The 15,684-nt window shown below is 35.5% G+C and overlaps 2 protein-coding genes across 2 annotated transcripts; both read left to right on the top strand.

Annotated features, from left to right (window-relative positions):
• Positions 1-8,592: 8,592 nt before the first annotated feature.
• LOC111023418 (ribonuclease MC-like) lies at positions 8,593-10,505 on the top strand. Its single transcript, XM_022300848.2, has 2 exons — positions 8,593-8,905; positions 9,925-10,505. Exons 1-2 carry the CDS (start codon positions 8,657-8,659, stop codon positions 10,372-10,374), a joined length of 699 nt encoding a protein of 232 aa, XP_022156540.1. The 5' UTR covers positions 8,593-8,656; the 3' UTR covers positions 10,375-10,505.
• A 3,259-nt stretch (positions 10,506-13,764) lies between these two features.
• Positions 13,765-14,940, top strand: LOC148211931 (uncharacterized). Its single transcript, XM_088122954.1, has 2 exons — positions 13,765-14,053; positions 14,153-14,940. Exons 1-2 carry the CDS (start codon positions 13,765-13,767, stop codon positions 14,938-14,940), a joined length of 1,077 nt encoding a protein of 358 aa, XP_087979080.1.
• Positions 14,941-15,684: the final 744 nt, after the last annotated feature.

Genomic DNA, 15,684 nt, shown 5'->3' with positions numbered 1-15,684 from the left:
TTGACTCATGACTTCCCATTTAGTGGTGTGGCTTGCTGACTAGAAACCAACTCATTAATCGTAGGGGATTATGAGAAACCCTAAGATTAACCTATAAATATATGGTTATGGTCCCCAATACACTTCTGTTCCCCATCAAATAGATAGTATTGCCCATATTTGGTCCGGGTTGCATATTTGAGGAAGACCACAAACCACAACTTCTTGTCGTTCATGGTCAATTTATCTAATGGTTATAGGTAATTCTAATCTCTTGATAGATTTTGGTTTTCTTTCATACTTAGATCCTTGGTTTTGATTGTTCTGAAATTTTATGACTTTTATTCTAGAATAATCATGAATTAAGATTTCTTTAATTTTTCGAAGGGATATTCAAGCTACCAAACCTTCCACGGGCTACATTTAATGAAGTAGTGATGTAGCCGTTAGAAGCTCAACTACAACATGCTCTTACAGTGGTCGACGCTACAGGAGCCACCTGAAAACATCCAATTGTGGATTGTGTTCTTTCCTACCAATATTCCTAGCGCTCAAAGCAAACGTCTGGTTTAGTAACGTGCTTCATTCGAGTGGTCAACACTTTAGAGCATAAGTCCCAACTACTGTAACATTATAACACTAGATAAGCTTTTTTTACTATTATTATTATTTTTTTGACATCGAATACTAGATTAGTTTTATGCTAATAAATAATCATATTTATCTCTCTCTTTTTTTAGAATATAGTATTAGAAACGTGAGGGTTGTCGCTTCGTACTCGTTGGCTAAACTTGTGCAATTATTTCGTTTTATTCTTTACAACTCTGTAGATAATTAAAAGATATAGATACTACGACGTTGAAAGATGACAAAATTTGTTGGGGAGTGGGTTTCATTATTTGTCATGTGAACCTAATACTGTGATTTAAAAATTAAATATGCAGTGAGTCATCACATTATTACTTTTATTTTTAATCTAACTTGAAAGGTTCGTAATCTTTTAGGTAGCCCACCATTTGGTCCTTGATCTTTTTCGAAATTATCAATTTTATTTTTAGTGCATAAAAAATTCAAAATTCCAATTATGACATTTTATAAAACATTTGTTTACCGAACTAAATATATCATTAAATTATTGATTCATTAATATATTTAGATTGAGGGGAGAGGTTTATCTTACCTTCTTATAGTGTTATCGGGGTCTGCTTTCGGTAGATGAAGCAAAGGCCATGGCAGGGAAAATATATGTATGCAATAGAAATGGGCTTTAATCAACGGATTATTGAAACTGGTTCCCTTAGAGTTTTCACCCTAATTAAAGCTAACAAGGAACCAGGAAAATCGTTCTCAGTTAGGACTGATTATTGATGAAATTATTGCCTTTTCGAAGAATCTAAGAGAGTTGAGCTTTACCAATTGTGGTAGAAGCTGTAATCGAGCGGCACGTGAGGCGACGAAGCACGCGGTGGAGGAGAATGCTGAAGGCGTATAGTTGGAGGACGCTCCGACAGTGTTGGATATATATATGGTAATTGACCTATGTAATCTAATTTGGGGATTTTATGATAATTATGAACAGTAAAAAGGTTCAGAAGAAAAAGAATGGTCACACATTTTGGGGTTGCGTTTTTGAAAAAATTCTACTTATCCATTACAAAATCTATTCTTTCTCATATATAAATAAAACTAATTTAATGGGACACCAAGTAATTTTAGTCGATAAGTGTAAATAATATTTTGTTGCAGAAGAACTGGGTTTAGAAGTTTCAAGAACTCACAGGTTTACATGGAGAGTTCAAGAATATTAAGAGCCAAAATAGGAAAATGAGCTTCAGAGATGAAAATATTTTGTCGTTGAAGTTTCAGTTTCGTCGTTGATGGTCAATAGCGACGAAAGTAGTTTCGTTGCTAGACACATCGTGTGAAAGCCATCATTAGTGGACACGCGTGACGAAAAGGCCAATCCCTAGTACCAGTGATGATTTTTGTCGCTAAGTTTAGCAACGAAAACGTTTTCGTCGTTGGAGTTTCCCCAAGAAAAGTCCATATCCTATAATAAGGACACATTCCATATGAGTACAATGACCTTCAACATCACATGGTCGTTTCCATACTAAGTTTTGGCATTTCCTACGTGGGCAACGTGTAAACCCTCTCTACTTAACCTATCCGGACTTTTTATCCAACTTTTATCCATAACTTTTCCTAGTCAAAGTATAATACAATTCATCACAACATAATTAAACAAATGTAAGTATGAATTTTAAAAAAAAATATACCACAAAATCATAAGTTTAACGATCCTAAACTTTTTAACCGTATACAAATTCTAATGGGTAAGATCATCATTTTTATATCAAACAAAAGCAAATATATTAAAATATAATTTAAAGTAAATTCTAAGCAACAAAACTAATTCCAAACATAGAATAATCTAAAAAGAAACTTTAAACAAACAAATTTCATTAATAATTTAACTCTATAATAACTTAATAACAATATTCTTAAAATTCGCAAATTCTAAATAAAATTTCAACTCAATTTCAAACATAATACGAGTAGACAGCATCTAATGAAATCAAAAGTGAAAAATATTGCACCAATTAATAGTGTTAAATTTTTATATGCACAACAACGAATGAATCAATAATTCCAAGCAAAGTCTAAATAAAATTAAAAGTAAATTTCATACATGTATATTTAAAACAAATTAAATTATTTACATAAAACATAGCACATTTGTAAATCAATTGAAACAATGATCCTACTTTAAATAAAATGAAAAGAGAAAAATTTGTACCTAGTGGTAAATCCTTCGATGCACAAGAATAATCGATGAAATAACTCCGGCAAAAAGAGACCCCAAACCGTGAACGATTCTACACAAAAACTAAGAACTAACCGACGGCAAAAACACCTCGGAGGTAGGCAGCAGCGGTGGAGACGAAAAGGGGAGAAGAAGGAGAAGAAAGAAAACAAAATGGAGGAGAAGGGAGGGGGCCTCGGGTTTGAAGGGGTTGGGCGACGAAAAACTTTTTGTCGCCCCCCCAAAACGAAGTTGTCTTAAGGAGAAATTAAAACAGCGTCGTTTTGGCGTTCCGTCGTACAATGCCAAAACAGCGCCAAAAGTGGCGCCCAATTAAATCTTGGTTACAACGAAATTTGATTTACGTTTTCGTTGCTTCTTGCAGCGACGAAACAATTTTCGTCGCTTGTGCAGTGATGAAATTTGATTTTGTTGCTGGTTAAGCGACGAAAATGAATTTCAGTGATGCATCTATCCACGTATAGGTGTCATAACAAATAATCTATAAAATGAAAGATTATGTCTTTTTCTTTTATGACCTAAAACTCATTTCCAAAATATTAATGAAAATTTTTCTTATTTTTGTGAGTGAAAACTGAACCATCTCAAAAAACATATTTAATCGATTAAGAGGTAGAGTAACAAAATCATGTATTCGTATTATCTTCGACTTTTATTTCTTTTAGATTATTTTAATATTTTTATGTGGATTACTTTTAAGTTATATATTCATAATACCTTCGTGTTTTAATATTTAGTTAATGTTATTTTCAAGTTTGATTTAATATTTAGTTAAGATTCTTTGCACGTTTTAAAATATATTCATGTTATATTTTATATTAGTTTTCTTATTTATCTTAATACGACTTCTTGATTGTTGTTGTTCTTATTTTATTTTTCTTGGTCATGTGATTCTTTATTCCACATTTTTTCAATGATCTCATGACATACATAGTATTTAGTTTCTCTCTCAAATTTCAATTCTTTAATTTTCGTTCATTCTTCCTTATTACATAATATACAAAAGATAAAAGAATGAGTAAATAATTTAAGAAAACACACAAAAAGATTATTGTTGTTTTCTTAAAAAAGAAAAATTGACAACGAATAATATATTTTATTTGAAACAAAATATTAGTATCATTTAAAAGTTCCGTTGAGTTGTTATTCTATATGTTAGATTGGTAGAAATATTATATTAAATATATTTTATTTGAAACAAAATATTAGTGAATTTAAAAGTTCGGTTGAGTTATTATTCTATATGTTAAGTTGTTAAAAATATTATATTAAAATGTTTATAACCACGTGCAATGCACGTGATATTAACTAGTATATATAAATGGAGTTATGGAGAAGAATCTTTGCTTCCATTTTTACCCTCCACTTTTTAATAAATACCTATTTTACATTTGAAACTTATATTGGATGCAACTGTTGGGTCGAGGTATCTCTTGAGAGAAGTGATGTGTTCATTCACATATGTGTGCGATTGAGATTGATAATTGTTTATATATAATATAGTAGACCGATGTATTTTTTTTAGATAGATAAGTTAATCGGCCAAGAGGTGTGATTGATGAAATGAAATATCCATTCCCAAATAGGTGTGATTACAAACATCTATATAACATGAAAGAAAATACCATGCATAAAATTGTGTATTTTTCCCTCTCAAAATGTTTATGAAGGATTTTCTCTTGCAATGAAAATTTTTCGTTATTTGCAAGAGAAATACTAGAGATCTAAGAATCCATAAATTTATTTGATTTGATGATGAGGTAGAGTATAAAATTACATTTTTATATTAATATATTAATGATTTATTTTAGTTTATTAATGTTTGTATTCTTGGTAATATAGACTCTTGATTGTTGCTGTATATGTCATAACTACGTTTAAATTCCTTATTTCATGTTTATTTTTATGTTTATGTCTTTATTAACTAACTTGGGTACTTAACCATGAATATTTATTACTTGATTTGTTAAATTAATTATTTACATATTAGATTATTGTATTAGTTTTCATATTATAAGGGTTTTTGTTTTCCTATTTTGCAATTTAAATTTTCAAAAATTTATTGACAAGAGCAAATTATTCATGTAAATATGTTCGTTGAGAGAATTTAATCCATTAGATGTGGTTACACAAAGAAAGGTTATCATCTGCATATGGATGAAACATCACAATCAAATGGTAAAGTTGTTTTGCCTTTTAAGTTTTCGTAAATTTTCTAAACATTATTTTTAATATATTTGGAAAACAAACCTTTAATTCCACGATTGCACACGATTGTTGCTAGTACCAGTTATGAAGAAGAATCTTTGCCTTCCAATTTTGCCCTCCACATCTTAATAAATACTTATTTTTCATGTTTAGTTGTAATTTTATATCTTAAATTGTTAGAGATATTATATTAAAATATTTAAAACCAGGTGCAAGGCACGTGATATTAACTAATTGCTCTAAAAGAAGCAAAATAGAAAAAATTGGAGAAAGTAAATAATGAGTTGTGTGAGCTGTAGGGTATGAATTGAAAGTGTGGTTAGAGTGTATTTATAAGATTTGTAGATCTAGTAACGTGCAGAAAAAATAAATAATTTTTTTTTAACTTATCAAAGCGAGCATAACTCAGTGTAATTTACATATATTTCCAATCAACAGGTTGTGTGTTCGATTCCCACCCAACATGTTGTATTAAAAAAATATATAATTTAAAAGTTAAAACTCTGACAAATAATAAATAGTAAATATTAAGATGTAACAACACTCTCCTGCTCATTTTTTATATTTAAATTAATTAAAATCAATTGACCAAAAGAAAGACAATTACTTATCATAAAGGTATGATCATGCATTGAACCTTTACTTATGAAATAATAATCTCGACATTTCATCACATGCATAATCTTTCCCAAAAAAAAAACTCATTTTTTAGTTATCATATATTAATCATGATCTATAGTCTATTAAAAGCCAACCTTATTAAGAAGATAGCTCGATATCAAATTTTTCTTCGTGGAGGGTGTATAAAGCACATATTTTAGAATTAAAATTCTTGTAGAGATGAATTTTAACTCAACATCACCGGTTACCATAATTTGAGTGGTACAAGAATCACCAAGCATTACTATTTTAGTCTCCTTAAAATGACTATAAACTTTGAACTAATTTTTATTATAGCATACATGTCTGTTGGCACCATCCATCAACACTTTTATATATATATATATATATATATATCAATCAGTTATCATAACCACAAATGGCTCTTTGGTAACATTAGCCTGAGGTAGTGGTTCATGTTTCCGGAATTTGTAAAATCGAGCAACATGCCCACTCTTACCACAAACAAAACAAACTGAACTTGAATGTTGAGGATGTATTGGTTCTTATTCACTTTGATTTTATTTTTCTTCTTTGAAAAATGTGGTTTATTATTATTTTTCATCCGGCTCTTCTTTGGCTTTAGATGAGTATTCTTAGGAATTTGGCCATTAGGTAAATTATCAACAAAAGATATTATATTTACCTTTGTCGGATTCTCATTTCCTTATTGAATTAATTCATCTTGACCCTCTTTGTCTGTTTAGTATCATATTTACTCTGCAAAACTTTCAATATTGTCTTGACAGATGTGAAATTAGTATCACAAAAATCATAAAAAATAATCTGCAATAATACAAATTTAAAACATAATAACGGCAATTGAATAAATTTCATTTCGAATAATATTGCTTAAAAAAATATTCTTATACTTATCAACATGCATTTAAAATATATATTTGGTACAAAATTGATATGATTAGAAAAGTAACTATAGAGTTGGATTTTTTTTAATTCATAAGTTTTGATAGTGTTAGATTTTGTGCATTACTCGAACTTAATTCTCGAAAAGTTTATTTGTTATTAAATTAGGGTTTTTAAAATTTTTACGTTGCTTTTTTTTAATTATTGGAGTGAATTAGTAAAAATTAATCGGTTGTCAAATTGCGACCCTTATCTAAATTTAAGGTTAAATTCGATTAAATTGAAAGTTTATGCTAAAAATTGATAGATCTTTTCTAACTTAGAGGTAAAAAAATCCAATTTTTCATGCACTTATTATAAACATTTAGATTAAGTAATGTTGAAACTAAATTATAATAAATGATTATGCATGATATTAGTTTGTTTTATATAAATACTAAGTGTTATTGTAAAACAAAAAAAGTTATGTCTTGAGATTAATTTGTTCAAAATAAAATACGATTGAATTACCTATATAAATAAAAAAAATAATAATAAAACTGGAAATAATTAAGAGTTTGAATTTATTATAAAAATATAGTTACAATATAAAATCCCTAGATGTAAAAGTCTTAATTATTTGTTTTAAACATAGAAATAAATTTTCAAATTTTTTTAATTCAAAGAATAAAAATTAAAAAAAAATAAACGAAAAATTCATAAAGTGAGAATGTAAGCCAACAAAAACTGAAGCTTCGTTATTACTCATTAAATATGATATATCTAATTTATGTACAAATACTCACAAAATTTAAGATTCCCCTCGGACAGCTCATTGTTCACGTCATTGGTGTTCAACTCTGGACTATATAATAATGTTCCACAAGTGACAATAATGGACCACATTTAGTCACTCTTAGATAAATCTTTGAATAATGAAAATTTTAGGACATATTAAATAGTTTATACAAAGTTGATGAACATATTAGAGATAATAATAAAATTTTAGATGGTATTAAAAAATTTTTAAAGTTTAAAGACGTATTAGATACAACTATTTGAGTTGGGGGACAGAAATAAAATTTCAAAAAAGAAAAAAACAACAATTATAGGAAAAAATATAATTGATAATTTTCTTTTTATTATAATATAAGGAGCTGAAGACTTTTTAGTTGAGTTAGGCTTAAATTGTAAAAATATTGTACTTATTATTATTATTATTATTTAATTATTAGTAGTTATCTTGGGATTTTTGGAATAATTAAAATTTCAATTCATTTTGTATTTCAATGTTCATCACATGTTCTAAAAATTACATATTTAATTCACAATATTGCCTTAATTTGTTAATCACATGGCCAAGTAATTTTATTATTAATACTTTTTAATTATTAGTAGTTATCCTGGGTTCAGGATAGACATTAACTTTGGAAATAATTAAGATTTCAATTCATTTTGAATTTCAACGCTCATCACATGATCCAAAAATCAGATATTTAATTCATAATATTATTTTAATCTGTTAATCACATCACATGGCCGAGTAAATTAAATCTATAATCTATTCAACATGACTTTTATTTTTTCTTTTAATTTTTAAAAATTAACATCTTAATACCATCACATGATGCATATGAAAAAGATAAAAGATTTTTTAAAAATTAACATCTTAATCCCGTCACACGATGCCCGTGAAAAAGAAAAGATATATAATAATGCACAAGGGACAGAAAAGGATTTGTCTTCTATTTGTTGTTTCTGTTTATTCATTTTTTAAAAATGAATTTCATGGCTCCAACGTCCATCCGTTCAAGTATGATAGGATAATCATTTTATTTATGTTTTAAAACAAATTGAAAATAAGAATAAAAAAGAAAGAAACTTATTTTGGTTGTTTCAAAAAGTTCCATAAAATTGTGAGAATGTTCGAAAAAAAAATAAGAAACAAGAAATATAATTAATTGTAAAATAATTAAATTTTTTAAGAAAATTAGAAACGAAAACGAAAACCTTACAAAACAGTTAATAATAATCAATCATATAATATAGGATGAAGAAGCATTATAAATACCACTAATTCGTTAAAAATGTCATACCCATTGAGATTCGAAAACCAAAAGCCTAGCTAAGCTATCAGAAATGGCAAAGAGATCAGAAATTGTGTTGATTTTGAGCATGTTGTTATTGATAGGATGGTCGGAAGGTGTGAATGAATTTGATTACTACCAGGTGGTGTTGCAATGGCAGCCCGCAACTTGTAGCAGTTCAACCCTTGTAGATGAATGTGTGCAACCTCCAGATGAGAGATTCAGTATTCATGGCGTGTGGCCCAGCTTATTGTCTGGAGATGCTGTATGTTCTGGTACTCCGCCCTACGATGGTACTCAGGTAATTACTGTTCTTAAAATCAACTTCACGTACCTATGGTGTGTTTGGGAAAATCACTTTTGTTATGATTAGAATCACTTTTTTTTTTCGATTGATCACGTCTGACAGATTATAAATTTAATTTTAGGAAGGTTTAAGGGTGTGTTTGAGAGTGATGGTAGAATTAATGATTTTGAAAAAAAGATATTCAAATGTAATTGATTTTCTAAAATCACCATCTAACTTATACCTTAAAAATAAATTTAAAATCTAAAATAAATTTTTTAATTTGTCAAATATGACCAATGGAAAGGTAAGTAGTTTCTAAAAGTTATTTTGGCCATGTCAAAATCACTCCCAAACACACCCTTAAACTTTTCTAAAATCAATTTTTTAATTTGTCAAACATAATCAATGGGAAGGGAAGTGATTTTGACAGTGGCAAGAGTGATTTGATCGTGCTAAAATCATTTTAAATTTATTTTTAAGGTACATATCACTTGGACGGTGATTTTAAAAAATTAATTATACTTAAATCTCTTTTTATCAATATTCATAGCTTCCATCTTAAAATTAATTAACAATAAAAAAAGGTAATCCAATATGGATCCAATGTAAAATACATATTGTTTACTTTTATTTATCTCTTAGTTTTCAAATTTTATTGGTGGTAAGCAAGAGATACCTACCTATCGGTAATCACTCAAAATGTATCCCTTCTCTTTGTCATTAAAATGTTGTGCAACCGATTTTTCAAGTCTCGAGGTATGATAAATAACTCAAGTTATCCATAGTTAAACCCTAATAAATTCAATAACAAAATGACACTTTTAATACTTGGTTCCTTAATGGTGAGGACCACGACCGCCACTATTGAAAAATTGAAAAAACTCATTATTTAAAGGAAAAAAAATATTTCTTTCAGCATTTCTCTTTGTTAGTTGTCTAACACGACGCTAAAGAGAAGATTACTTCTTACCGCTAAGGAGTTAAAGTATTTTTCACCCCTTAAATTAGCTTCACACTTATTGATTCTTCAGCTGAATAGCAGTATCCGAGCTAGGCTGCACCAAGATTGGCCAAGCGTGGTTCACAGAGTGGACCCACCGTTTTGGAGCCACGAGTGGACATTGCATGGGACTTGTTCTTACGCGTATTTGGACCAGTTCCACTACTTTGATTTTGGGCTGTTTGTATATGGCAATTACGATGTGCTGGGTATTCTAAATTATTACAATGTGTATCCAAACGGAAATTTATATGCGAGGAGTGATGTGGAGAACATAATTTACAGTGCAACGGGAAAGTGGCCAGCCCTTCGTTGCAACAACAACTTTTGGAGTGGTGACGTGCAGTTGCATGAGATAAGTTTGTGTTTTAGAAAGCAAGATTTCAGTCTTGAAGACTGCCCCTACAATGCTGTAAAATGCAATGATTATTTCGTGTGGAATTCGTGGAGTAGTAATGCAGTGAAAGTGTCCACGGAGTAGATCAAGTAATGATCTTTACCTTCAGTGTGTCTGTAATATATGTTTTCTAATAACATATGCGTCCATGTGTTTGTTGTGTGTATCTGTACATTGAATAATGGAATAAATTGGAACGTGTATGTCTTGAATAAGTTTTCTTGTCTTGTTTTCTTCATCTTTAATTCACTGCTACAAAATTTAATCTTCAATGCTTCAAGATTTGGTTCGTCATACGTAGTTGGATTGGCCTTTTGTAATAATGATGAACCCAATCGAACCGTGTTTGTGAAACCATGTATGAGTGTCCTAAAATAAAAACATGACACGATCAAAACTAGGGACTTGTTGAGAAATAAGACGTGCAGTCTTCCAATAAGAGCTATCCAACAAGAATATCCATCTCGTTATCTCTTCCATGGGACGAAATAGAACACGGTTTAATCAATAATAAAAGAAATACGAGATAGAGAAAGAAAAGTCAAAATGTTCCCCAACCTTAGTTTAGTCCGGTGCAAATGCATGTTTCACTATGATGGAAAGTTATAATGGGCCTTACTTCGCTTTATATAACGCTTTCAAGACACCACAACAATGGCTACCGACCTAATTTCAAAATGTCAAGCACCTTGTGGAGGACAAGGAAACCCAAACGCATAAAGTCAATAAACCAGATGATTGGATTTTGAAGCAATTTTGGAAAGAACAAGATATTTTAAAATGAAATTAAAGGAAGACTCAAGGGAGTATGATTAGACTTCAAGATTGCTCTACAAGGTAAGTATAAGATAAATCTTGATTTTAAACACACTAACTTGATTATTTTATGTTTAGGTTACAAATTTGATTCGAGGATAAACCTTTTGCAAGAAAGAGGGAGATGACATGATCATATTTGGCACATAGTCCTTGGAACCAAATCACACAAAGAGGAGAGCACAACCGCACGCACCAGGCCATCATAAAGCATGCTAACTTTACGAGCAACTGTCCCGTGCGCACTCGCCATCAACGTCAACAGGCCTTGGTAACGTTCTCAATTCTTGTATTGATTTCCTCATTTTTAATTAAAAATAAATAAAATTGCATGACCATAGTACCATGAATTCAATAATGATAAAACTCTATATATATACAATACCATGGATTCTTTGACGTTGGTAACGTTCTCATCTCTTGTATTGGTTTCCTCATTTTTAATAAAGAAAAATAAAATTTATATATATATATTTTATGTTTTAAAACAAGTTGGAAACTGTAGCACTTTGGTTTCTCAGTAAAATTGAAACCTAAGAAATAAGAAACATTCCTTGAATGATATTTTTTGAATTTTTAGTTAATGAAATTGATCAGGTCCTTTCTCAGGTACAGAATCGGGCTGATATTTTTCAATACTTGGTGTACGAGTCAACTGGATTTTATTAGTTTCTTTTGCATTAAATCTTCAATTAAAATTGATTTATTTTGAGTCGAATTGTAAATGAGTTTGAATGCATTCTTTTATTTAGTTTTTATTTTTGTTTCCCTAGATATGTTTTGGATACAAACCATAAACCTTTATTTCCTGAAAAATTTAACATTAGTTTTGAACTTTCGTTTACAAAGGAATAATAATAAAAATTATTTTAAATAGTGTTGGAGGCGAATCCTGACCTGCCACGTGTCATGATCGAAAAGGTGAGTTAGTTAAACACGCGGGTGAAATGGAGAAAGCGGCTCCAAAATACTCAGGTCGGCAGTCAGGGTAGGACCTATAGTGCCGAGCTGAGCCGATACAAAGTCCGTAACAGTGTCCCTTCCGTACCCGACAACACGCCGCGATTTAAGGTTGTGTCAGAACCTCTGTCAGGCCCATTTTCTATAAATAGAAACCTTTGCCTTAAATGCAAGGTACGCAATCCTAGATAGACTCGGCAAGTTAGCTCGGCCCAGAACTGACTTGCTCGTCTGAGTGCTAACTTTGTTTTGCAGGACTCCAAAGTCTTCTGGGAAGGTGTTGGACCGTTGGCCGCAGTTCATCCTGAATCTTCCGATCTACGTTACATCCGAGCTCAGCAATTTCGGGCACAAACATCTGGCGTCGTCTGTGGGAACGACACATCTAGAAGTCAACCTCACCTTTTGCAATCTGAGCCAATGGCCCAAACCCGCTCCAAGCAGTCACGATCTCAACTTTCGCCTATCCGCTCTCCGATGAGGGATGCTGTCACTTCTCGAGCCCATCCTCGACTCACCTACTCTCAGGTGGCCGGAACTCCCATCGTCAAACAACGACCCCACGCGGGGGTGGTCAAGGAGAATGGAGGTCGGCCGGCCACATCCGATCCAGTAGCAGTCCGGGACTTCCACCTCGCCTCAGATCAGTTCCCGCCACTGCAACCTCAGAGAAACGGGTTGCCGCCCCGCGCACCTCGCCTCCGCGGTTGGGGCAACACGGGTGCACGTTCCGGGGCAAGTGCCGATGCGGGCATGGACCCCGTCATGGTAGCCGACGTGATCGCCGAGCTCAGGGAAGTCAAGGCAAGACTCGAGGCGGTCGAGAGAGGCAGCGTGGTGTCTGGTTCTTCCGTCTCCAGGGATCTCATCCGAGGAAAGGGACAAATGCATCCTACCCAAAGAACGGAGTATCAATTCCGACCTTGCAGGGAGGCCCGAGCTGGAGCACCCTCGCGAAAGCCACAACGGGTGAGGACATGCAGTGCCCTGGAAGCACAGGTTCGCGACCACCATCAGCAGGACAATCGGGTCGAGGGCCGACGCCCGAGGATCCGACCAATTCGGACTCCCTTGGCATCTTTCGATAGCTCCAACGCCCATCAGGGCCGAGGTGCCGAGACGCCGAGGCGACGAGTAGTGGCACCCGGAGATCAGGAGTATTTGGTTGACGATGAGGAGGAAAGCCCAGTGGTCGACATTCAAGAGAGGTCCTCCCGCGCTGACCATTTGTTCCGGTTTGAAGTGGACCTCCTTCGGGATCAGTTTTAGAGGGAGATAGAAGATCTCAAGCGACAGTGCAGGCCTGTGGACCCGCATCACGTGGCCGAGCAAGAGGAACCGCCTTTCTCCCAAGCGATCCTGGATGCACCTATCCCACCGAGGTTCAAGGCTCCAGTCATGAGTTCTTACGACGGGTCTGGAGATCCGATCTCCTACGTAGAGGTGTTCGAGGGGAAGATGGATTTCCTGGCCGCAAGCAACGCTATGAAGTGCCGAGCATTTCAAATAGCCTTGGAAGGCTCGGCAAGATTGTGGTACCGACAGTTGAAGCCCCGGTCCATCGACAGTTACTAACAGCTGAGGAGGTTGTTCATCAACCAGTTCTCAGCTCGGCAGTTGTTGAAATTGCCGCCCTCTCACCTCGGAACAGTAAAGCAACGGGACAGCGAGTCCCTGACGGAGTACATCGCTCGGTTCATGGACGAGCATGTCAAAGTGGTAAGTTGCACCGATGACATCGCCATGATGTACTTCACCACGGGCTTGAACGACAGGAACTTGACGATAGAGTTCAGAAGCCGACCACCGGCCTCCCTGAACGAGATGCTTGCTAGAGCTCACCAGTACATCGACGACTTGGAGTTGTGGAGAGCCAATGGAGCTCGGCGAAGCAATCGTGGTAAGGACCGGGACCAAAAGTCCCCTCCTCCCAAGAAGCAGCGCAGCGATGGTTGGGGCTCTTCTCGGCGGGCCGACGACAATAAGAGTAGAGGCCGCTGAGACGAGAAGGACCCTTCAGGCCGTCGAGGGCCAAAGTTCGACAAGTTCACTCTGCTGAACGCCTCAATCGCGAAGATCTACGTAGCGGCCGAAGATACCGACCTGGAGGCGCTTTTCGTAGCCCTAGAAAAGCTCCGCCGACCTCCAGAGAAACGAGACAAGCGACTCTACTGCCGATTCCACAAGGATCATGGCCACGACACTTCACGCTCTTTCCACTTGAAGGAGCAGGTTGAGGATCTGATCCGGAGGGGTTATCTGAAAAAATACGTCGGCAGACGTGAAAGGGCGGAGCCAGAGGGGTCGGCTCGGGAGGACAAGCGAGAGAAGTCGCCCCCGCCGAGACGGAAGGAAGATCGTCCCGCCATTATAAATACCATCCATGGGGGCCCGAGTGGGGGACAGTTGGGGCAGAAGAGAAAAGCTTTGGCTTGGGAAGCGGCACACGAGGTTTGTACCTCGTATCCCAGGGAGCCTGCAATGCCGATCTTATTTGACGACCAAGACGGCGAAGGAGTGCACATGCCCCATAATGATGCCCTAGTAATCGCCCCACTCATAGATCATGTGAAAGTGAGAAGAGTTTTTATCGACGGTGGAGCGTCGACCAACATCTTATCGTTCTCGACCTACACGGCCCTGGGGTGGGAGAGGAAGCACTTGAAGCTCAGCCCGACGCCTTTGGTCGGTTTCGCAGGGGAGTCAGTCAGCGCGGAAGGGTGTGTCTCGTTCCCTGTTACCATCGGCGAGGGAGATCAACAAGTAACTAAAGTGGCAGAATTTGTTGTGATAGATCGAAGCTCCGCATACAACGCCATAATTGGTCGGCCCTTGATTCACGATCTACGGGCAGTTCCATCCACTTATCACTAGGTCTTGAAGTACCCGACCTCGGCAGGAATTGCGACGGTCCGGGGTGAGCAAAAGATGTCCAGAGAATGCTACGCAGCTGTGATGAAGGGAACAGCCACTTGTGCAGCGGTTGTGGGCGCGGCAGGGCCGTGTGCCGACGAACCAGAGCCGAGCTGTGGCACCCCAGTTGAAGAACTAGAACTTGTCCCCCTGCTGGGACCAAAAAAGCAGGTCAGCATCGGCAGCAGACTGGGGGCCGAGGTGAAAGAGGAGCTCGTCGGTTTTTTGAAAGCAAATGCTGATGTGTTTGCGTGGTCCCATGATGACATGCCGGGCATAGACCCAAGTATAATGGTGCATAGGCTTAATGTAGATCCTAGTTATAGGCCTGTGAGGCAAAAGCGTCGGCCTGTCGACGCCGAGCGAAGTAATGTAATTTGTAAAGAAGTCGAGCAGTTGCTACGAGCTAAATTCATAAGAGAAGTTCATTACCCCGCGTGGTTGTCTAACGTAGTTTTAGTTAAAAAGTCCAACGACAAATGGCGCGTCTGCATTGACTTCACGAGCCTCAATAAGGCGTGTCCGAAAGACAGTTTTCCCCTACCTCGGATAGATTAGCTCGTCGACGCAACGGCAGGGCATGAACTCCTCTCCTTCATGGATGCCTACTCCGAGTACAATTAGATTCGGATGCATGTGCCCGACCAAGAGCATACTGCCTTTGTTACCGACCAAGGACTGTATTGCTACAATGTCATGCCTTTC

Source organism: Momordica charantia (assembly GCF_013281855.1).
Source record: "Momordica charantia cultivar OHB3-1 chromosome 4 unlocalized genomic scaffold, Mcharantia_2.0 BLBB01000004.1, whole genome shotgun sequence".
NCBI classification, from domain to species: domain Eukaryota; kingdom Viridiplantae; phylum Streptophyta; class Magnoliopsida; order Cucurbitales; family Cucurbitaceae; genus Momordica; species Momordica charantia.
Note: the sequence above shows the minus strand (reverse complement) of the source record. Positions and strands in the feature narration are given on the sequence as shown.